Source organism: Mesitornis unicolor, unplaced genomic scaffold, assembly GCF_000695765.1.
Source record: "Mesitornis unicolor isolate BGI_N332 unplaced genomic scaffold, ASM69576v1 scaffold14753, whole genome shotgun sequence".
In the NCBI taxonomy this organism is placed as follows: domain Eukaryota; kingdom Metazoa; phylum Chordata; class Aves; order Mesitornithiformes; family Mesitornithidae; genus Mesitornis; species Mesitornis unicolor.
In genome coordinates, this window is record NW_010175456.1 from 18,499 (window position 1) to 42,513 (window position 24,015).

The 24,015-nt window shown below is 41.5% G+C and overlaps 1 protein-coding gene across 1 annotated transcript in view; it reads left to right on the top strand.

Moving 5' to 3' along the window:
• Positions 1-24,015, top strand: part of SATB2 (SATB homeobox 2) — a gene marked incomplete at its 5' end in the record, with an annotated part of 73,401 nt that overhangs the window by 7,475 nt on the left and 41,911 nt on the right. The window contains one exon of the mRNA XM_010181402.1: positions 12,474-12,946. Coding sequence (XP_010179704.1) covers positions 12,474-12,946 — 473 coding nt within the window. The remainder of the gene's footprint in view (positions 1-12,473; positions 12,947-24,015) is intronic.

A 24,015-nucleotide genomic window follows, 5' to 3' on the forward strand; every position in this document is an offset into this window, starting at 1 on the left:
GCATGGAAAACACAAGCCACTTAAAACATGCTTAAAATACCCCATTTAGCTGTGCTGAAGGATCAACTGTGTTTTGAACTAAGCTAAAACATTTTGGAAAATAAATGTTCCAGAGGCTCTGGATTTAAAAGTTACATTGCTGCGTAAATTACCTTAGTTGCATTTTATTAATGAAAGCTAAAAAACTATCCAAGGTACATGTGCCCTTGCTCTCTGTTTTCAGTACCTCTAAGTGTACTGGCATTCCTAAATGTGGAATCTGGGTACCAGTGATGCCTTTAATACATGATTGTTAGGAGACTAAATAAAAAGGTGGTGTACCCACTGAAGTTAAGATTAAAAAGTTGTATTTTTTTACAACTAAATTCTGTTAGTTGGTTAGCGGTGAATGCCTGAGGCAGTAAAATTATTCTGCGTAAGTTCATCCTACTCTCACTGCTGCAGTGTCTGATCACCTTCTAATAGGGCACGAAGTGATGTGACAAGCATCTGTCATGTGTGCTCTGTTTGTTTACTCATCCTTTTCTTTGGGAAGTGACTTGTATGTGTGTGTGTGTGTGTGTGTGTGTGTGTGTGTACTGCACTACCTGTTTTGGTAGTTTTTTTGTTTTAATACACACCTGTGCTTTAAGCAGGAGTTTGGGGATAGTCAAAAGCTCTTCCACAACTGGCTCCTCTCTCTCCAAACATCCATAAGTCTTGGAGATTACCTTTACCGTGTGGTAGGCTTTTTCATAGTCTTTGTTACACCACTGAAGGGAAGATTCATTGTCTGAAAGAAGACCTAGGCTATTTTTGTTCCGTCTGTCTGTGATCCTTTCAGTGGCCAGAAAAGTCAGAACAGGATTCACAAGCATTATGCAGAAATAGGGTCCTTTCCTGTCCTTTTTAAGAAAGTATTGTATTTTTAATTGTGTGAACATTAGCATCTTTCAAAAAGAGTCTGCTGTCTTTCTCTCTTAAAAAGCTGGCATACATGAGCTATAAAAGGTTGCTTGTTTAGTTTCCATAGGACACACTAGAAATCTGCATAATAATACCGTAAAGGATCTGTTGCTTGAGTCAGAAACACATGAAACAAAATTACATAAAATATCAGAACAAGTTCTGAGGCATCTGGTTTTCCTCTGCACATCTGGCTTGTGCTTAGCATACCTGTTCAGATGCTCAGGCCTGGGCTGTGCAGTGATTAGATTTTTCACTGGGGGAGGGGCAGGGCGGGAAGGAAGAACATTTTATGGTAAAATCATTTGTGTCTAGAAAGAATATTGTTCAAGGAGAAGTGGGGTAACATTACAGATGAGGAAATGGAGGTGTTGGTTTTCACTCGGTAAAATGATTTAGGCTTGAAGTAAAAATGTTTATTGGACATGTTAGTACATGGTTACCCTCGTGCCTGGATAGCTTATTCACCCTCTAAATTGCCATTGTGTGACTCAGAAGTGTTTCTTTTCTTGAAATGGCATCTCTTAATAAAATATTTTTATCGAAGTGCTCTAACATATCCTCTTGGTTAAAAAACAATCAAAGGAATCAAACAGCTTCAAGGTCATCACCGTTTGCTTTTACTTGCTGTTCTGGGAGAACAGAGATGGGCTTGTTTGGTTTTTTATTTTATTTTTTTCCAAACTGGGCAAGGGTGCCAGTTGCAGAGGCACTGGAAGCCCTTAACTGTAGTGTTCTTCACTGTAGAGATGTCACTACAGCTTCTGAGTGTTTCTAGCACACTGCTGTCTTCCACTTTCTTCCATTCTTAGAGCATTGAATTCTTTAAGCTCTTACTTTCTTTACTTAGTAAGTGCACAGTTAAATTGTTAAGTGCAGTAAAAGCAGAATGAGACCTCAATCAAGAGGTCAAGGATCCAAACCTGAAGAGTTTGCCAGATAACTCTGTATCTGTGCTATTCAAAGAGACACAGCCAGTCGTTGCTGTTTGGAAGTGTGTGTGTGTTAGTAGGAGGAGAAAAAGGAAGGTTAAGGTATGTGTGAAGTAAACACAAGCTGCTATAAAGCAGTTCAAGTAGTGTTGATTCATCAACCGTATGAGTGGGAGAGAAAACAAAGCATCTGTGGCAGGTACAGTGGTACATGGAGAATAAACAGCCATGCAACTTCAGGGCAGTAATCTAAACCCCCTGGAAACAGCAAGACTTCTGCATTTCTGTGGGTGGTTTCAATTTCTCATCATCTCTGTTTTCACGATGTTTTGTTTCTTTCCCGTAGCCAGATATTCCTGCAGGAAAGCTCAGTATGCAAACTCGGTGACTTGAGTTACATGTTTCAGTCATCACATACTCCTTCAATAACAATTTAAAAAAAGGACTTGGGTTTTCCATGAAGGTGGATGGATGATGCAGCAATTCATTTTTTAGGTTGTAGTCTGGATAGATTGGGTAAAACTATAACTTAGAGTCTTAGGGACCAGCACCCATATCTATGTGTAACTCTAGAGCTGGCTGTTAGAAAGTAAAAGCAAAAAACAATTCACATGAGCTGTGGTAGATGCAAAATAGGAAGGGGCTTCAAAATAACTTTATTGACGTTGCAAACTAAATGCTGCCTACAGTGTTAAATGTGTTTCCTATTATCTGCTAATGTCTGTTTTAATAAAACAGTGGGAACTAAATGGTTGCTTCTTAATCAAAACCATGATTTCCTAAATATAAGCTATGTGATTCTGTTACAAATTGCCACATATAGATCTCCTAGGTCAAACTTTTTTCCTTTCTCATAGAAATAAATAAGCAGTAAAATAATTATACACTCTGGAAGATCAAAGTAATTACAACTGAAGCCAGGCAAAAATAAAAAGTTGTCTGGAAAATTAAAAAAAGAGAAAAGCATCAGGTTGCCAAGTATATAGTTAATGTTTAAATAAATATAAGAAAATGAACAATCAATAATTTGATATCATTAGCAACAGATGTAAAAGCTGTACACAAATGGAATTGTATCACATCTCAAGTAAACATTCTCAGTGTGCATTCTGTTGAACTCACCGAAAAGACAGCTAAACTATTTATGCTTGTAATTTGAAGAGTTTTCAGTTAGTTCAGCTCAGCATGGTAATTTTGTCTTGTGTCAAGGCAATACTAGAATAATTTTTTTTTCTCCAACCCCAGCCCAGCCCCATAATTTTTTCAGACATTCACAGTTTACTCAGCGGCACGAGAGTTAGTGTACAGACAGATTTGGGAACTGGCTGGTGTGAGGAGGGAGACTTTTTGTCTTCTCCTGGCTCTGAGCCTACCACTTGGGATACGTGTGAGGACAAAAGCGAGCTTTTAACAGGATGTCCACTCTTTCCAGCCTCCTTGGGATACACATACATATTTGAAGCAGAGCTTATATTACCACAGTTCTAATGGCAAATGTACAGTAGTTGGGAAACAAGAAGCTTACAGTTCTTCTGTGAACTTTCTCTTCCTCTCCTGTATGTCTGTAATTATTTGGGGTGGTAATTAAGCTATCTAGTTTGTATTGTAGTTTTTGTTTACTCTTTTTATTTACCATTTATTATTATTTTTGAGGGATGCAAGCCATTTTAGTAAATAGTTGTGTATACATGACGGGTTTAGGTGTGTTTAAACCTCCTTGAATGAAAAGTCTGAGTTCCCTTTTTTTGATAAATGTTACATATTAATTGATGACATCTACACAGCAATGGCTTAGTCCAGTGATTCTCAAAACTGTCTTTCTCCTGCCCAGTCCCATGAGGTTACTGCTCTCAATCTGAAAACCACTCATGTGGTTTCCCTAGCTGCTGAACTTGCTGAAGCTGGGAAAAGATATTCAACAGTGTTGAAACGCAGAATTTGAATTATTGTTTAAAAGGTTTGCATTGTTTCTTAATTTGGTTAACAAATAAATACACGAACAAAAATAAGACTTTTAAAGTAACTATATGCACTTATCTACACATACAAGTAACTATATGTATATATATATAGAACTATACATATAAACTATATATATATATATATGGAAAGAAGTATTTCAGAACTTTGCCATCAACTCAGATCACTGTCAAGGGGTAAAACTTGTACCAGTTACCTTCTCATTGCCAGTGTTTTGGGTTCATAGCATTTTGAATATTTTTTAGCTCTGGTTCTCAATAGATATTTCACTTCCAAGTGTCATGCTTTCTATTTTTATGAGGAGGACTATCACTGTATCAAAATTCTTTCACAACTGAAACTCATAACTGGTGTGAATTTTTTCTTTTTGCCTGATGACACAACTTAGCTTGGTGGGAGGAAGTTAGGAAGGCAGAGGGGAGAAATAAATACATTGTGAACTTAAAAATAAAAAGACATATTTTCTTTGTGTGTGTATTAAGAACATTTCATCTTTGCTTCTGCCATCAGTGGGTGTCAAAATATAGCTTTCTGTGGATGTGAGTTTTGAGACTGTGGCTGCCTCAAAGTTTTTGGGGAATGATAAGGCTTTTCAGCAGTTATTTCTATTTCAGCAGATCAGGAATGTAAGAAAAAGCTTTCATATCTTCCTTAAATTGAGAATCTGCTTTGGCTGCTCTTTGATTTTTCCAGTATTACTGATTTGTGTGCTTTATTCTTGAAAGTATATTTGCTTACTTCTCATAACGGATAGGCAGAGCAATCTGTTTTTCTTGTAGCGTGTTCTAGGGGCCGTTGTAGGTTGAGGGAGGTTAGAAACAGGATTCAGAGGAGCTCCCCGCTTTCTTAGTTCCAGGCTGAAGGAACTTAGGATTGTGGCACCATGAAAATGCCAGCGTGAGTCTGGGGAAAATTGTTGTTCTGTGCTTTGAGGAATATTTTTTAATTGGTCCTCTGAAGCAAATGTTGCGGAAGCCTCATGAAAAGGTACACCAGGTCTTTCCTGAGCAGTGTTTTTGACTTTTAAATATGCTATTTGTTGATACATGCACATGTATGTATCTCCCTCTGTGTAAATAGAAGGGTTTATATAGATGTATATATGTATAGATATGCATATATATATCTTAACCTTTTGCCTTTTTAACTAACAGATTGAGGCAGAAATGTTAAGCTTTTTAAGAAGAGATCATTTCATGTCTTGTTTGGATATTAGTTGTGGCTCTGGCACTGAACCAGTTAGGGTCATTCAGGTCAGTTCTGTGGCTCTTGACATTACTGTAATTTTTCCTTTGCTTACCTTTACACTCCTGACTGTGTATTTATTTCACTAAAAATAGGACTTTCCTCACTTTTTTAAGGAAAAAGGAAAGAAAATAACATCATTTGCAGGCATGCTTTTCAGCATCTAGATGACATACATGACCTGAAGATCATCTCTGACTCAGAGACATCCTCCAAGTCTGTGGACTGTGCTGTTTTATAACAAGAGTAGTTCACTGGTTTGTGTTGGTCATGAGGAAAAAGTGGCATCCTTCTTTAAATATAAGTTTAAAGTTGTCAAGATTCGGCAGGAGTTATAGACCTCCTTACTGCTGCTTTCCACACTCACATTAGCATTTTGTCTGTCAGCCTTGTCCCTGATGTTAAGTGCTGCTTTGGGGGATTTCTGCACGTGTATTGTTACAAAACAATGTACCCACTGCCATGCATTCCAGGAGCTTTGAGTTGTGGCCCTCTTAGCTATTCCTTTCTGTAAAGATCATTAAAACAGACCCTTTGTGAGGTCTTTGATTGATTGATTGATTGATTGATTGATTTTTAACTTAAGCTTAATTTCTATCTAAAGTAAATGCATATGTGAATTTCAGAATGTCTTTCATATCTTCTGGCTGTTTTGGAGCAATGGCTCTCACTCTTAATAGCAGATGTGTTGTGGCAGAGGGAGCTGTGTGGTGAGCTGAATGCCATCTCTTGCCTGTGCAGGTGGCTGGAGCTGCAGCTGTTGCTGCTTTAGGGAACATATATCAGTAAAGTTTGGAAACCTTTCTTTAGAGAAACTGCCGCTTGTCCCGTGTCTTGTCCTGTGTCTTGTCCCTGCCTTACCTTTTTTAATTAAGAGATGCTGACCAAATCTGATGCTGATCAAATAATGTCACTCAACTTTATGGTTTCAAAATGACTCCTGTTTCACGTACAGTGCTTTTCTCAGTGAAGACCAGTTGTACACTCAGCCTCTCTCCAGCCACTTCTGAATTCTTACTAAAGAACACACTCATTCATTTTCTAAGAAGAAAACACTTTTTTAAATCTACAGAATCTCAAAATGGATTTTCCTTCTTTTTTAAAAAGTGTTTTTGTGTGCTGCCGAACAGTTACATGTTAGCTTAAAAAGGAAAGGAATTTTTAGAAGGTAAGCATTAGTGGAGATTAGATTGGAAAGGGAGGAAAACCTGAAGCTTAGGTACAGGCATAAGCTTTCCTTGTGTGAAAGCTGCAGTGTGGCTGTCCGTGATCATGTGGATCTCACGGGATACATAGCTCTAAGAGCAGAACTGAATTCTGTTCATTTGAAATATCTGAAGAGTTTATATGTGTGCCTTAATGATGTTTGTGTTCTGTCTCATTCCTTTCACCATCTCTGTTGTTTTGAGTCAGGCAGAGGTGCATACATATCTCCTGGGATTACACAATTGACTGGGTAGTCTAGGAGGTTTGCACGTCCCTCTTGAGGTGCTCATCAAAGGTTAGTACTTAAATAGCAGGACAGACTTCTGACACAGTAGTTTGACAGGAAGGGAGATATTTTTATATCAGATGAGACCATCAGTCCATCTAAAGCAGTACTCCCTGTGTTTCAGTCAGACAGTTCTGAGTAATGTTTGCCCTGCTTCTCCTTTTCCATTTCACCTGGCCAATATTCATGCATTAGACCATGTGGTCACTAAAGCACCTTCACCGTAATGCTTTTCTCTGCCATAGGGATCTGGCACATCCTGTCTACAATCGATGTTAACGTGATTATGAAAAACTGAGTTCGTACTTCTATGTGCCCTCTTGAACCTGTACAGTAACCCCAAAATAATCTAAATATAAGACCATGCGTTAAATTCTTCTCATCTGACAAGCGTTTTTGGAAGCAATGCAGTCCAGGGACAGCCCATTGGAAGAATATGACTTACTATGCTTAAGCAGAACTGACAGAAAACATGTTAGCATCTCTGTGTCCCAAGGGATGACTTGGATCTAGTATTTAGGACAAGGGAAGGAGGAGGTCAGTTGCAGTGTCAGCAATGTTGGTACACTCTGCTCAGTTCACCTGAAACTGATGCTGATCAAAAGCCCACTTTTAATGGTGGTTCTTCTAAATATAAAAATAGCGACTTGTTCTTTGGTGGGAACTGAACGATTTACAACACAACGAAGAGCAGACAATGGCCTTTCCTGTCTGTTTTTCATTAGGCTTGGATAAAGGCCTTTGCTGCCCACAGCCAGCGGCCAAACCATTTCTGTATGTGCTCTATAGCTATTTTGAGGTTATTTGCAATCCTGCAGGAGTAGAGAAAGGGAAAGGTTTTATAAGTTACAACTTCTTATCAAATCTGCCTTTACAGTCAACCTGCTCTTTCTCCAGCCCTGATTGCAAGAACAAATGGCCCAGGCAGAGATCAGACAGTAAATGAAGTCAGTGAACGACTTTGGGGTAAATACAAAGATTAGAACAAAAATGAGACTACTCAGACCAGCCCTTTGCACTGAAGTGGTGAAGTGGGCTGTGATTAAAAGAAATAAGTAATTATCCTAATTATAGAAGAAATGATACAGAATTAACCACTGTAAAAGCACCTCCTGTGCTCTAGAGTTGTTCTGTTATTTACGAAGTTCATAATTATGCAGCATAAGCAAGAGGGCACTCTGTCAGTGTAGCGCAGCAGCTCTCTCTCCCCGAGGTGGAGGGTGGTACCATGCCGGAGAGCGCTTCGTCCCCCAAGCAGAGCTCCAAAGTTCAAGTCTTGCTCCAGTGAGCAGGATGGTGCTATGCCAGGAGAAATTGTGGGAACCTTTCTATCTCAAGCTGAGTGCAGGGCACACTAGAGTTCACAGAGCTCTCCCTGCTTAGCCATGACTGCTGCTGGTAATGGCTTTTATGATCACCAGGTTTTAAATAATAAATAGAACAAAGAAGCAAACTCTGAAGCACTGGAGAACAGCCCTGGGTGGTGACATCCTGTCACAATTGAAGCATGGCAGTTCTGCCGGCTGGTAACTTATTACAAAACGTTTTTTTAACAGCCTCTTCCTACTCTGGGACAAAGTGCCTGGATGCCTGTGGGACTGAAAAGTTCAGGACTCGCTGGGTCATGGGTGCTGGCGGGTCCTCTGTGTCCCCAGTGCAGTGCTGGGAGCTGTGTTACGCTCTTGCTCTCCCTACCGCATCCGTTATTGTGGATAGGAATTTCATTTCCAGTGCTGTCGGTCAATTGAGTGCCGCTCATAACCCCTAAATGCCCCACAGGCTGTTTGTCAGAATGTTCCTATTAACAACTCAGTGAAAATAAAGGGGAAGGGGAAGGGAAGGTGGAGAAATAAATCTTATTTTAAATCTTTTGAGCTGGTTTTATTTCAAATGGAAACTTGCATGCGGACCACCCCATGCTATTGTGCTGCTATAGTGGACTGCGTCAGCTGCTTGACTGTGCAAGGAAGATTTGGACAGAGGTTAGGAGCATCACACAGGGGAAGGGTGCACTGGGGTGCTTTTCTGCTGTGTCCAGGAAGTTTCTAACACAGTATGGAGTTGAAATACATTGATGCATGTGGTAATCATTGTAAGAAGAGGAAGGAACACTGAAATATGACAATTTCCTGCTCCTGTTCTGGGGATTATGTTGGTTTCTGTCTGTCTTGTAGAGGTAGTGATATGTTGTAGGGGCGTATAGGGAAATGAAGGTCAGATGCTATCTTGGAGTGCTCTGGGAGCTCCTTGCTGAGCTTCGCACAGTACCTGTTGTCCAGATACCTTTTATCTGCCTACCTAGTGTGTGGCTTCAGAAGGGAAGGCAGCTCTGAAACAGAGCAGTAGTGTTGTACTTGGTTTAAAAGACCTCATCAAAGAGCTGCAGAATCATGTACCAGGCAGTGATACAGGCAGGAGGAAAAGGGAAATGCTGCCATGACTTTTGCCGTGGTCACACCACAGATGGAGGGGGGTAACCGCCTCCTGGACCAGCTTTTGTTTAACTAGCACAGGCATCACAAGCAGAGGAAGTTTGTCAGCAGTACTTGAATGTAGACAGCACATGTCCATGGAGCCTCTTTCTTCCTAGTTTAAGGTCCTGCTGCTCTGTCTTCACTGCTTTCTATTCCAATATATTCAAGTACCAGCCAGTTCATGCAGAACTACAAGAGCTGTAAATGTATTCCCAGTTTGAGCGGAGCAATAGCAGATAAGGGAAGGATAAGGGAAAGATTGCAATGGGGTAGTAACATAGAAAATGGAGGATGCAAATGGAAAAACCCTGTGTCAAGAAGATCTGAGGCAGAACATTGATGTCACAGCAACTTTGTGGCTCCTGTGTGACTTTATTTTTAGAGCATTGCCAGCAAGCTGGCCTGTCTCCTAGGGCAGTGCCAGTCTCCATCTCGGGGCTGTCTCAGTCTTGCTACTGTCCAGCCCCACAGACCCCTACCAGTCCATAGTTACCAAAGAATAACAGGGAAAATGATATGGGCAATGTGTTAGAGAAGGAAAGAGTCTTGAGGAGTTGAGTAATGCACATTTTTTCCATCCAGCGTAACTGTTAATGGTAACCTTTTATTATTGAAGTGGTTGAAGTGACTAGAATCTGGTTTGTTTATTGGGAGTACATGCATGGCTGTATAGCCTAATGTGTTCGGAAAAGGAACCTGATAATAAGGGAAAAATGCACCTATAGAAGCAAGTCAGGTGATATCTCTGTGTAATTGTAATTCCAAATAGCACTGCAGAGATTAACAGCCTGGGAACCTTTTCATCTTAAACTTTATTTTTATAGGGGTTTATAACTTGGCACTAAAGTCAAGAGTGGGTGGAAACTTGGCGAATGTGGTTCAGCCCAGAAAGTGAATGTTATTTATATTTATTTCTCACCAAGTTTTCAAAAACACTTTGTTACTGTTTTTGTGTTCTAACAAGTAGTAATTTGTTGGTTTCAGTGACTTATTCTCTGCATATGTCTTAAACTACAAAATAGCTCAGAACTTATTTCAGTTCTTCTAAAACTCTTGGTGGAAGTACTCTACATTTCCAGGAGTGTAAATGAAGACCAAAAGTAGTTCTTAGTGTAATTTCTTTTAGAAGGATGCTCCAAATATTTCAGGTACATAGGGAAACATCTTTATGGTATTTACATCAGATTAATTCCTACTGCTACTGCATTCTTGGAATAATAACATTCGGTTTTGCTGGCAACTGTGTGTATTTAATGGCATTACTCAGGTGCAGGCTTACCAGAGAGGCTGAGGAGGCCATAGTTAGCATGGGTTGTCCACGGCACAGAACATGGTCTGAGGCTGTGATAAAGTAGACCCTCTTCCCCTCTCCCCTGTCCACACATGACATCTCTATTGATGCCAGGTTCATCCCTGGTATTAACACAGCTGGTATTTAATACTTCACACTGATTTCATGACTGTTTCTAAAATGGTATAGAGCCTCCTGTACCTAATTTTTGGGGAGACCTACTGACATCATGAGAAGCAGCATTTGAATAGGGGTTTTTGGTATTTTCAGTAAGCTGAAATAGTGTGCTATATATCTCTGGCAGGCTGTGAGTAACACAGCAGAATGGTCAATTGCTGACAACTGTGCATGTGTATTGTATATATAACATTGCATTTCACAGTTGAATTATATTGCACAAATAAGCACTTATTTAGAAAACCAGTTGGGTTGAAAAGTTGACTTTTGTGGAAACAATTAATTTTCTTAGAAATGCCTAATTTTTGTTTTAAAGGGTTTTTTAAAAGCAATTATTTTATTGAAAGTTAAGGATTTTTTTGCATTTTTTCTTTAAAAGAATGGGAAGAGTGAGTTAAAATTTCTTACAAGAAAATCCTGCGTACTAATTCACCTAGTTGTAAAATTCAGTACTTGTGATGTTCCAGAATGACAGCTCTAAAGATAGAAACTCTGTGTGTTTGTGTGTGTTCAGGGCATGACTCCCTCCGTCGTGAGAATTCAGCCCTCTCCATCTGAGATTAACTCTGGAAAGTGAAAAGAGCTGTCTTTCTATTTAGAGGGAAACAGAGAAAGTCATCAGTAAACTGTCATCCTGAGTATTAACTGTGTAAAGCTTCAAAGCTTTATATAGATTAAGTTTTTTAAAAGAGTTCAAAGCCTTGTACAGTTGTTAATCATTACACAAGTTATAATAGTATTATGGCATTTATGAAATAAATCCTATCTTGTAACTTGCTGAGACCAATGCAAGAATGAGGTAGTAGTTTTCTAGTTGTATGATATGTATCCCTGCACACTTATATCAGAGCAATATATAAATGCTTTATCCAATTGCATATAGTGAGGGACATGGAATCTGCATTACTTCTTAAAATTATTACTTAAAGTTATCTAAGTAATTAAGTAATAGTTATATGCTTTTAAAACTTTTTTTCCCATTTCAAATACTACTTTTAGAGTAAATTTAGTTTTGTATTATGTGCATTTAGTTTTACAATTACATGAAAAGATACTGCAATACTGCTGACAAGATATTTAAAAGGGACAATATGTATTGGTATATAAATTACAGTATATGCCTTTCGTGTGTAGTGTGTCAGTTTTTGTAGTGTGGTGTCACTTCTGGTCTCTGTTGTGCTAAACAAAGCTTTTTTTTTAAGACAGTGAAGTCACTTTCTTTTAAAAGAGCATTCATGCAGAGATGTTTTAAGGTTTCTGGACAGCCTCCTAGCACTGAGGCTTTGTATATAGGAACCGTTGCTTTAAAGTTTTCTCATGTGTGAATTGCATGGTTTTGTAGCGTGCTTTCCCACAAGCAGGATGATTCTGCTGTAATGCACCTGGGTGAATTGACGCTACCAAAGAACTTTATCCACAAATGATGCAAGGTAGAGTTTATATTAGAAAAGATAATAGTAGCTGATTTGTAATGAGGAGCTGTTCCATGAGTTGCATTGCAAATGGTCTGGTTTCCATTGAGTTTGTGTGAGTGGATGCTAATTTGGGTTTCTTTCCTTCACCTAGACACCAGTGATTCTGAGACATTGACTCCTTTTGAAACTTACTCAATTTGCTGTGACAGATTCAAAAGTTAGTGACAGTGTGAGTGGAAATGTCCAAGATAGTTTCTTTAGGAAATGAGGCAGCAGAGGACACCTGCTACCAATTTGATAAGGAGGCTTCCTGAGCAGTCCAAAAGAATGTTAATTACTGTTACTGCTTTTACTTTGTGCTGCTTTTGCTTACGTGCTTTCTGTGAAGCTTTTATGCAAGTGTGGATTTGCAGACTAAAGCAGATGCTGTTGTGTACAGTCACCTGCAGTAACCCTTACCCTAACAGTCCTCTTGTAAGTGCAAACTGAAATGACAGCAAATTAATTTTTCTCTTTTGACAGTGGAAAGAGGGGAAAGAGAAAACCTTTCAGACTATTGCGTTCTTGGTCAACGTCCCATGCATTTACCAAATATCAACCAGCTGGCAACCTTGGGAAAAACTAACGAACAGTCTCCTCATGGCCAAATTCACCACAGTACTCCGATCCGAAACCAAGTGCCAACGATGCAGACAATGATAAACCCTGGGCTCCTGTCTCCTCAGCTCAGTCCACAACTGGTGAGGCAGCAGATAGCAATGGCCCATCTGATAAACCAACAGATTGCCGTCAGCCGGCTATTGGCTCACCAGCACCCACAGGCTATCAACCAGCAATTTTTGAATCATCCGCCCATCCCTAGAGCTGTCAAACCAGAGCCATCAAATTCATCAGTGGAAGTCTCTCCAGATATTTACCAGCAAGTCAGAGATGAGCTGAAGAGAGCCAGTGTTTCTCAAGCTGTCTTTGCAAGAGTAGCATTCAACCGCACACAGGTATCAATTTCTATTCTGTAACCAAGAAGTGCTGATGGGGAGAAGTTGTAACTCTTGTGGGGCTGTATGGTTGCTGCCGATCAAGGCAGGAGGTGTGCCATAGAAAGAGGTCAAACCCCTCTCTGTTTTTCCCCCAGTCTCCTTGTTGTGATTGAACAAGACTGTTTCTTCCTGGAACAGCTGTTTGGTCACCCCTGAATTGGTTTGGTCTTCCCTGAGTTCCTATCTGCGGTTATAAACTTCCACATCTACTCCTGCTTGATGGCCAGGAAGAAGTAACAGGGACTCTGAGAATCAGAGGTGTCTTGGGGCTTCTGTTGCTTCCTCAGTTCCTTTCTGTGATATAGCTGATACCACAACTAGTGCCAGAGGCTTGTGCCACAAGAAATGTGTAAGACAAGTGTGCGTAGGCCTAAGGATTGACTGCTGGAAAAGATGTCTGGATTTGCAGCAGATTGCATTTGCCTTCATACATCTGACACAGGTTTTGTCACTTGTGTAGTGAAATGCAGATGTTGAAATGATCCCGTAACAGTGTTAGCTTAAGCCTAGCACCTGGAGTACCCAGGGTCAGTGCATGTTCAGAAAGACAGGCCATTTACATTTATCCTGCTGCCAGATACCATTCGAGGCATTTAAGGTATGATCTCTCAGTTGTGATACTTTGTAACAAGGCTAAAGAAATGGAAAGTGGCTTAATATTTAATATTGGTACAAATTTCTTTTGTGCAATCAGAGTTAGTCTTTGAGGTAAGCTTTACCAGCAAGAGAAGACAAGGGCCATGTGTGTGCGTCTCCTGGAGGTCTGTCCCTTGCCCCATACAGCGCCTTTGTCTGTTCTCCTGGATTAATGATTTTCTTTGGCACTGTCATTTTGGAAATGCCATGTTATGAGGGAACTAATTAAAGTATGGAGCACTTTTTTATTACTTCCCTTCTTCCATTAAATTCATAAGATGGCTGCAGTCAGAAAAAAACATTCACTTCCAATCAGCGTGACTTTGAGTTCTGAGGTTAGCCTTGAGGATATCAAATGAAAACTACATAGGAATGTATGAGTATTTCCTCTTTAAAATGCTGCTTTTAATTTGGAAAAGCTTTTTATCCCTCTGGGATCATAACCCGTTGTATATAAAGCCTGGTATAATCAAGGTAGATGGTATTGACAGAATGACATATTCTGAACTTGAGCGAGAGGTCAACAGTAACGTTGCTTGTGAGGGTTTTGCCACTGTCACTGAATGTGAAGCTCTGCTTTAGGCAGACCGGGAGAGCTGGGTTGGTAATGCCCAAGTCTGATGTTACACCAAAAGCTCATCCCCCAGTGAGAAAACTGTCATGCGACTTGTGTGTTAAATTGACAGTTCTGCTATAGTATTTAAAAGGAGTCAAGGTTTTCATTCTGTGTGTCTAGAAAGCACCAAGCCTTGCTTATCAGTGACCAGACATTGCAGATTGACTTTCTGGGACAGCAGGGAAAAGGCAAGCATGTGAGAGAGACTCTGCTGGCCTTTTTCCGAGCAGTGGCACAGCATTGCACTTGCCTGTGGTGTTTATCAGCAGCCACAGTAGAGACTGCACCACACTCTTGACAGGTAATCTGAATTCTGGACTAAATCAGCTGCAGTAGGATTTGGGGATTTGGGGTGAGGGTGTGTTTTTTTGTTTGCTTGGGTTTTTTTTCTTTCTTTTTACACCTCTTGCAGTGTTATGCCATAGCTCTAGTGGGTTTAGGACACTAAACAGGTCTTTGAGTGAAATGTGGTTTCTCCCCAAGTTCAGTGGCTCCTCGAAGTGTGACTGTGGGCCAGTCACACCTGACAGCATTTTCAAATGCCCTGTATGACTTAGGACACCAGGTGTGTCACCATTCAGACTGGGTTCACTCATCAGGAGCACAGACCTGAGCAGCACTGACTGGACATGCCAAGGTAATGTCATTTGAGAAGGTGCCAAGCAGGCAGAGCTGTACCTGAGAATGGGATGGGATATGATGCTCTGGCCTCTGACCAGTTTACATTTGAGTTCAGTACATAAAACAGGGTCAGTAATTCAGGGCACTAATATCACTGGCTTTGTCAGTCCTCCTGCTGACAGATATCTTGGGATGCCCTAACTTCTCTAGCTTTTCTTTAAAAAAATAAATCTTCCCGCTTTTCATCACTTCATTACAAGATATCAGACATGTAATTTTATATAAAAGGAAGGAAATTACCTACTCCTTAGCCCTCCATCATAAGTAATATGATGTACTGTACAATCCATGACACTGATTCTAGAACCGGCAAGTCTTAGCCATCCATAAAAGGTCTGTGCGTCTCACAGCTGTGTTTCATTAGTCTGCAGGGCCTTAATACTGAAGACCAGTGGATCTTGCATATAGTGCATCATGTCCCTAGGAGCCATCACTGTTGCAAAAGATTGTAGGTACATACTTATGCTTCCCTGTCCTCAGCTTTTAATTCCAACTAAAATCAATCTCCCCTCACATCAGAGACTGTTTGAGGTATTAAGAAGGCAGTCGGCCTTGCTCTGCAAAGTGGAAGATGTGGATGTTCCCACATACCCATGGTGGAGAAGCAAACTCTGTAAAAGTCACTTGAAGTGGAAGTTCAGGTCTGCTCTCACCCTTTTGCATTCCCCCTGCAGCCTCTGAGGATCCTCTCCTTGGGAGGTGCAGAGGCATGTGTTTCTCTCTGGAAATGTTTGGGTTTGTTGCATTTCATAGGCAGTGCCAACCTTAGAAACTGGAGGTCTGTTGTTTCTCATGATGGTACCAAATAATAGATGCTGTGTGCCAGCCAGCTAATAATTGTATTAATCACTGCATTATGGGCTACTGCTTAATCTTTCTTTGTGGTAGCTTTGTGGTGTGCATTAGCCTATAATTAAGTATAGCTTCATGAAATATGTACTGTGATGCTTATTTAATAGATAAACTATTCTCTTAATTTATTTTAAAGTCCAATGACCTACATACTCAATGCTGAAAAACCCCCTCTTACTAACGTTATTTCTCCCCTGAGACCTTCCATCTGAGCAAATCTGTTAAATGAAGTAGAGGAAGCTTTGATCCAAACTAGGCTAAATCCATTGGAACAAGTGGCTGACACGTGTATTTATGCATGTGTCTGTGGGAAGGGGAATGTGAGGAGGGTCAGAAGAAGGACACATGCCATTGTATGGTTTGTGAAACATCCAAATCTTCCTCTTAAAGTTGAAATATATAGCTTAAGACAACAATATTTGCCTATACCTGTGACCATGTAGTCTGCACACATGAAAACAAAGTACTTCAGGCTGTGTGACACGTCCTGTGCATTTCCTGGGGCACAGGGCTCCCACTGAGGTCCCACTCTAAGAAGAAACCCAACACCAGGCAACTTCATACCTGCTATGTGCGTGAGAGAGCTGCACGGGGTGTTTGGCCAGGAGCTGGCCCAGGTTATGTTAGCCATGAAGAGGGTTTCTTTCAAACAGAAAATTCCAAAGTAAACATTTTAAGATTTCTTTGAAGCTGGGTATGAAAAACCCTCAAAGAGTGTACGGCTGACTTTTAGGAAATGCCTTGGTCTAACATCTGTGCCTTCTTTTTATTTTATCTTTAGAGAGTTAGTGTCACAATTTAATTCACCTTGCTCTGGAATCTAAATGCTTATTTATTCAGTAAACAGGACAGAGAGAGTTCTTAGACCCACAGAGACAATACACTTACTGAAGGTGGTTTTAGTGACACTGCTTCCAGTAAGTAGGAGATTCCTACACAACACTTAAATTAATTGTGCATGGTACCATGTTTATGTAAGCCGGTGTTGCCTGCAACCTGCTTAGCAGTTTTAAGAATGGTGTATGTTGGAAAGACAACCTCTTAGGCTTTATGTAGCCTTTGTTTCTCATGTGGATGCCAGCAGCACTACAGTTTTTAGCTCCAGTTATGGTCGTCTCATGGACTGCACTGAGTTGCTTTTCAAACTTCTCCAGAAGGTTGTGCAGCCCAAGGAGTGGAGCTGAGGCTGTTCCGCCCCATTCCAGAAGCCCTTTTGAGATGGGTACAATGCATGCAAAGAGGACAACACACAAGGGGTGTTTATATTCCTGGGCCTATGCGTAGCTGGCCACCATTTCGCTCCCTCCAAGGCAACCAGGGAGCCCACTGGTGCGTACAGGGAGGAGTGGTTCAAAGGAGTGGAGAAAGCTTGCTGTGACTAAGGCAGTTAGCGGTGTTACCAGGGCAGGAGATTCAGTTCCTTGCTCGTGTAATTGCATAGTTTGTGCCCAAGTTCTTCATGGCCAAGATCCTTGGCCTTGGCTCCTTTTTGCAGCTCTGCTGGCATGTGACCCATAAGTTGGAAATGTGCAGGCTCCTTGATTTGAATGTGTTGTTTACGGAAATTGTTCCTTTTGTTCAGGCTGTTGCTATGATCTAACTGCTCGCTAATGGAAAGCTAGGCATCCTTGTCTGGGTCTTAAAAACTGCGTGCAAGATTGTGAGTGTGTTTGAGTGGAAGGCAGAGAGCTGTATGAGGCCCATCAAACACTTGAGCATTACATGATCATACTTGATATCTTTATTTTAGAATGGAGGGCATCTTCATGAAACATGTTTACATGCAGCCAAGCTATAAGCTGAAGTTGCTATTGAAACAGTCATTAGTGGAAGCTTTGCTTTCTCTAATACTTTGGGACTTCTTGATAATAGAAAAACACTCAACCTTTTAAAAAAAAAAACACAAGAAAAAGTGATTAATACCACAAATCCACAGGACGAACGAAAACCATCAGAGGCAGAGCAGAAGCACCTTGCACTTGGAATTGCTTTGTGTGGATTTTTGAAAGCAGTCAAAGCTTTGAAAAGGCCCAAGTGAAGGAAGTGTCTGAAAGATGCAGAGGATGAGAAGGGTTTAATGTGTAGGGGGAGAAGCTGTCCCTTGTTGATATCAAACAGTACAGTGAAATGAAAGGGGCTGTCAGGGCAAGCTGGAGTTCTCCCAGAATGCCTGCCTGTTGGAAGCGTGGGTCGTCTTTAAATCAGGGAGACTTTCATGTGTGGGCCAGCCAGAACAGAGATGCAAGGGAAGTGAGCAGCAGCCTCCAAAAGCATGAGCACCCTTCAGGTTGGCCAGCAAAGCTACTGTGAAATGGGAGGCTGGCCAAAGCTGCTACCAAGGCTTTGGACTTCTTCCTGGAGGAAAATACAAGCATGGATCCTCAGGGCAGAGTCCTTGTGCTGTCTCCCTCTTACACTATAGTTTCTCCTCATACAGCATTCAAATTGCAACTAAAAGGTTGTAATGACCAAAGCTTGCTCATAGCAGGTTGTAGTGTACTGAGCATGGGGCAGGTGATGGTTGTAGAAGTAAGAGGACTATTTTAAAGCAAGTGCATGAAAATGCTCTCTTTGATTTTCCTTGTCCTTCTCTGGAAGCTTTTTTAGCAGATCTGGAGGTACTGAAGTGATCTTTGCTCTTCAAACTTCTTGCTGGAAAATAGGTCCTTTGAATCCTGATTTGCATGAGGAAAGTGGTGGTACTTTCCCTCCTCTGCCTGCTTGCTGAGTGTCCCTCTTTGCTGCAGTCTCACGGAGTTGCAGCCAGGACGGGTGGTCAGGCTGTTTGTGAGTGTCCAGTCTAAATCACTGCATCCATGAGCTGCTTCTCTCCTCCTCAGGAGTGCCCAGTGGACTGCAAAGTCTATAGACGAAATGAGTGTTTCTGTTTGTATCTTTCTTTTTTTTTAAAGCATCTTTTTTTTGCCAATGTTTTGACATAGTAGCCAAAACTAGTAAAATGTTTGGGCGAGTGGCCAGTGCTTGTTTTACTGAACAGCCTCAGAAACTGGAAATATCGGTGAACCTGAGGCTTTCTGAATGAAACAGTTGTGGTGCAAGATACAAAGCGAGCTGGGTAAAAACGCCAGGCATGTTCAGGCTGCTTGTAACTCTCTTCCCAAATAGAACTGCTCCCTTCCTCTGGCCCTGAGCAGCTCCAGGTGAGAGCATAGACTTTCAAGCCTGTAGATGGGAAGGCAGTGCTTACCCAGCTTGACTCCTGCTGGGTTAGCTGGTGCCTCACCCCTCCTCCTTGGGTTAAAGGAAGTAACGGCACGGGGAGGAGGAAACCACCAGCCTCGGATGTAGTGAAATTTATGGTGAAATAAAATAAACCGATTCACCTTGTTTGAGGGATTCTGTTGCACGAGTGGGTTGAGGCATAGGGAAACACAAGATCAATGCTGGATGGTGCCCCAGCTTCTGATGTGACTGTGGGTAAGTCCAGGCTCCTGCAAAAAAGGAAGGGAGAAATAACACTACTGGGTATGCAAAGGTGTTGGCAGTCATAGAGGGGCTGGGGGCTCTGAGGGCAGGAGCATGCTTGGTAGGGAAGCTCCAAAGAAGGGCTGTGGAGGCAGGCAAGGAGGGCGGTGGGTGGCGACTCCTCATTTGTGTGTAATTCCGCTTTCTTTGGCAAAATTTCCCCAAACTGAAGTGTGATCAGAACTCGGTCCTCTAAGAGGCTTTAAGATTAGAAATGTGGTTTGTTGAAATAACTTTAATCTTCCACCTCTGCTTGCTTGTGACCCAAATCCTGGACAGAATTCCTTTTGCAAATTATTTTCCCTTTAACTTAAGTGAGAGGAAGACAAGCAGCTTTAATTCTGTGCCTGGTATCTAGCGAGACATTCATGCTGCATTCATTGCTATGGTGTCTGCCTCATTGTGCATAGACTTTCAATTAGTGAGGGGTCTGGCTTTGGTTTTGGGGGGGATTTTTTGTTGGTGGTTTTTTTTTTCCCCACAGAAAACTCTCTCTTATTGCATGAAACCCTTTCATGCTGCCTGCTTGTTTTATTCTTGTGTGTAATGTGGCACAAGCAGCGTTCTGTTGTACTCACAGGAAAGAAGGCAGTCTGTAAGGGAAGTGCTTAATTTAATAAATTGCAGATTTTTGGTACATTGGATATTTGTTCCAACAGTGGGTTTTGCACTGCCCAAAATTTCAGTTTCAATTAACTTAATTGTATTCAATAGACGGAATGAAAAGATCTTAAGTAGCACGTAAGGCAGGCTTTCAAAATGTGCGTTTGTAGGAGGCAGCTGCTGCCTGCTCAGCTGATGCACAGGAGTCCAGAGCCTTGGAAGCACAGGCACGAGTATACAGAGTGTGCACGAGATGTGCGTCTTGCTCATTTTCTGGCATATTTCAGTATGAAGCTTTGACACACACGTCATATAAATGGTGGCACTTTGTGGCTGCAGGTGGTTGGTCCTTCTCTGCCTCCTTGTCACTGTGCATCCACATTCAGCGCCGCCTGCACACCCTGTCTTCTCTCATAAAAAGAGATACCATAATAAAAAAGAGGCTTTATTAAACTAATGCAATAAAGGCATTTTCTTTGAGGATTTAAGCACTTCATTTTTAATAATAAAAATCAAATTGTCATTGTTGCACCCTGTATAAGTTTTATTTAAATCAGCCTCTAAATGCTTTGTGCCTAAGCAGCTCTCTCCTGAGATGTATGTATCTTAGCGTTAGTTAAATGAGTTTAAGAATGAGGCTCATACTCTGGCTGTAGGCAGTGAATCTAGAGATCAGGATATTTCTTTTATGTGAGGGACTGATGTGATGCGTTCAGCTACACTGAAGGGTACTGGGGGACCACTGGTCTCCCATTCATACCAGTGGAAAACCAGTCAAAGTCCTTTGAGTTCTGAAGTTCATGTGAACTGGCACAAATGTAGCACTGCACATTTTGCCCGCTGAGACAGAAGTGTTGATCGGCGAACAGAGCGCAGTCATGTTTTGCCCCATGGAAACTGTGACAAGATGTATATGAAGGTGCTTGGTTTGGCTAACCACTCAAAAAATTCCATTGATTACCTAAAGCAGTTTTGCTCAGCAAACCTGGACTGGCCATATTGACAGGGTAAGCATTTGGAAAAGACTTTGAGCACTTCTGCTTCGTATCCCAGCTGGAAGTAGGAAGAGATGCAAGGGAATGGGAACAAAGCAGTGAGCATTTGGAAATGAGCTTGTGTCCCAGGAGGCCTGCAGGTACTTCATATAGGGGTTCTTGTTGAGTGCTATGTACTTAGAGGCAAAGAGAAGTATTTTTAGAATCATTGACTGTATCTTATTCAGCCCAGAAGACAATATTGAAGGTGGGACCCAGAGTAAACGCAGAGGCAAGGAGTTGTCATGGTAAAAGCCTGCCTTGATGTGAAAAAAACACAGAAGGTGGAGGTGCTTTATTTCCTTCAAGTGTCGTGAGAAGCTGCAGAGCTCCCTGGGCTGACCTGCCTCCTCTAGCTTTTGGTTGCAAGTAGCAGCTGATTTTAAATACAGACAGTCATTTCAGCCTGGCAAAATCAAGTTTGTTGTTGGTAAGAAGGTAAGATTCCAGTGAGTTCAGTAGGAGTGAGGAGCTAACCAGGGATTTCCTAAGTGCTGCCTTCCATACTGGAAATAGACCTTGTGTGCTGAACTGGGATGCTGAGAGGGACAGGTTTACATGTTTTACAGGTTTACTGGGATGCTGAGAGGGACAGGTCTTTAAGATTCAGGTGTTGAATTTTAATAAATCCCTACATTTTCTGATCCTGATCAGAGTTGCATCTATACCTGATGGGAAGCAGAATAGCTTTTCTTTTGAGACTGTTAGTTACAAATATTGGACTTAAAGTACTTAGAGCTTTAAGTACGACAGAAACAATATTTTTGTAGTATTTCAGCATTTTCCCTGTTGCTTTTGGCAATAGCTTAAGCATGGAGAGGCACAAATAAACCGAAAGTATGAAAAAAGTGTTTACGCTTTTTCAGTCCTTCATGTATATATAAAACCTCCTTCTAAAGAACATAAAAACTGAGGTTTAGCACATTAGTTTGAGTTTATTTAAGTTTTTGCCTTGGCTTACATTTCTATTGTCCAAAATGTTTTGAACCTTTTTAACCTTGGTGTCTACTCTTGCAGACGCATTGCTTAGGTTGTACAAGGAGGAGCACAGCTCCCATCCACATCATTGGACTTGATGTGTGAGGTCCTGGCCAGTGCTCCCGAGTCTCCTGCTGCCTGATGGCCGTCATCCTCCTCTGTCCCCAGGACATCAATGTCTGGGCTACACTCCAGCATGACCTCCTCACCCCCATCCCGATCGCTTTTGAAAAGCTCTGGTTGCAAAACTGTCCTGTGTTTGGTCATGGATAGTGCAGTCTGCTGTCCCATTGAGGTCTCATTTACACCTTTTCCAAGCCTGAGCCAAAGCCCTTGGAAAAAAGGCAAGAAGGCTTCGCTCGCCTTCTGTGGGCTTCGGTTGCCTTCTGTGGGCTTCGATCAAGCCTTTGTGTTGGGCTTGAAGGCTGCTCAGTTGGATGTAGGAGTCAGTTAGGATAACATTCACTCTACATCGTACTGCATTGTCTTGCAGAAGATGCTTAAAAAGATTCCCTGCCTATGAGGTTTTGTTTCCAGTAACTACTGGAAATCCTGTAGTTAATAAAAGTAAAAGAAATGAGTTCACAAATGGGGTTTCATAGAATGAGTGCAAAGCAAACCCCCGCGACAGTGACTTTGCTGGCTTGAAGGACTGCACTTCAGCTAGTTTGAAAAAAGTCTGTCAAAATTACTCCTACCTTAAATAGATCCAGTGACTTTTTATTTTGATTGGACATGTGCTCCTTTCTCCACCGCTAGTTATTTTTTAAAAGTCAATTATGGATCCAGTGTGCAATTTTAAAAATGGTGCAAGTTCCAAGGGTAAACCAAACTGTGCTTGCACGGAGTCCTTGTCTCAGGGTGAGCGCACACCTCGTTTGTGAGCATGGCCTGTGAGAACACGAAACTCTTCAGCAACTGGTTTAAAAATGATGCACAGGAGTGGAGAAGCAAAGATATTATCAAGCTGCCTGTCTTAAAATGTATCCTGAAAGGTGTGTTTTGTATAGAAAATCTGTTTGGCTGTTTAAAATCAGTCTGAGATTTCCTAGTCCCTGAAGATCTTCCTTTAGGTGTGCAGAGTTGGTTACTCTGCAAACTGCCAATTTTTTTTATTTTTTATTTTTTAATATGTGAGATGTAAGTAAGTCGGAATGAGCTAATTTAGCCGATGGAATTTTATAACAAATGTACGAATGCTGTGGGTTTCCCTCCCTCACCCCCTCCAGCAGAACCATAATTTGCAGAAATGAAAACAGTCCCTGGCTGGCTTTAGGGTTTTCTCAAAAATAGTAACAGTAGGGCTTGTCTGGCTGGGCCAGTTTCCTCACCACACACCTGGTGTATATCACTTTAAAAAATACATTATGCCTCATTAAATTACAATTAAATGAAATCATGATCATTTGTTTTTCTGGAAGGAAGATGTTTTGCATATTGAAAGCCTAATTTGTTGCAGGTGACAAAAAAGCTGAACAGATTATTTAATATCATTTATTTTTTATAATGTTGCTCACTGGTTAGTTTGCATATACTTCAGTAGCTCAGAATTATATTTTTGTAAGCGTTACTGCTCTCGAGATACTTTATTGTCCTCCCCTATCACTCAGCTATCTAGCCACTGTTGTTTACCAGCCTTGTTTATTTTCAAGTGCAGGAGGACACAAGATTTTTCCCTCTGAGTCAGTTTTCTTATTATCTGTCCTTCTGTTTACACGGTTCCTAAGCTGCCAAAGCACTTGCAGAAGCTGCAGAAAAACCCTCTTTGCAACCAGGTTTTGTATCTGTGGGCCGGCAGCGGCGCATAGGGGAGCAGGGCTCCTGCGAGGGTCTGCCCCGTCACGGCGCTGGGGGAAGGAGCTGGTCCCTCTCCCTGGGGCAGGTGCTTACATTAGGAGGTGAGGCTCCAGATGGCTGTACAGCCTGGTGATGGGGCAGTGATGCAAAATACATCCCTGTAGCAGAGATGAGACCTTCGGAAAAGCAAGACGCACAGGCTAGGGTTCAAAACCACTGAATCTACCCCATGATAAGCTGTTTCTGGTGATAAATGAGAGCCTCCAAGCACAAGAGTTGGTATTTCAGGCAGTGAGATACCTCTTAGTGCCATGACCAAACCACTTGTACCTGTGAGCCTCTGA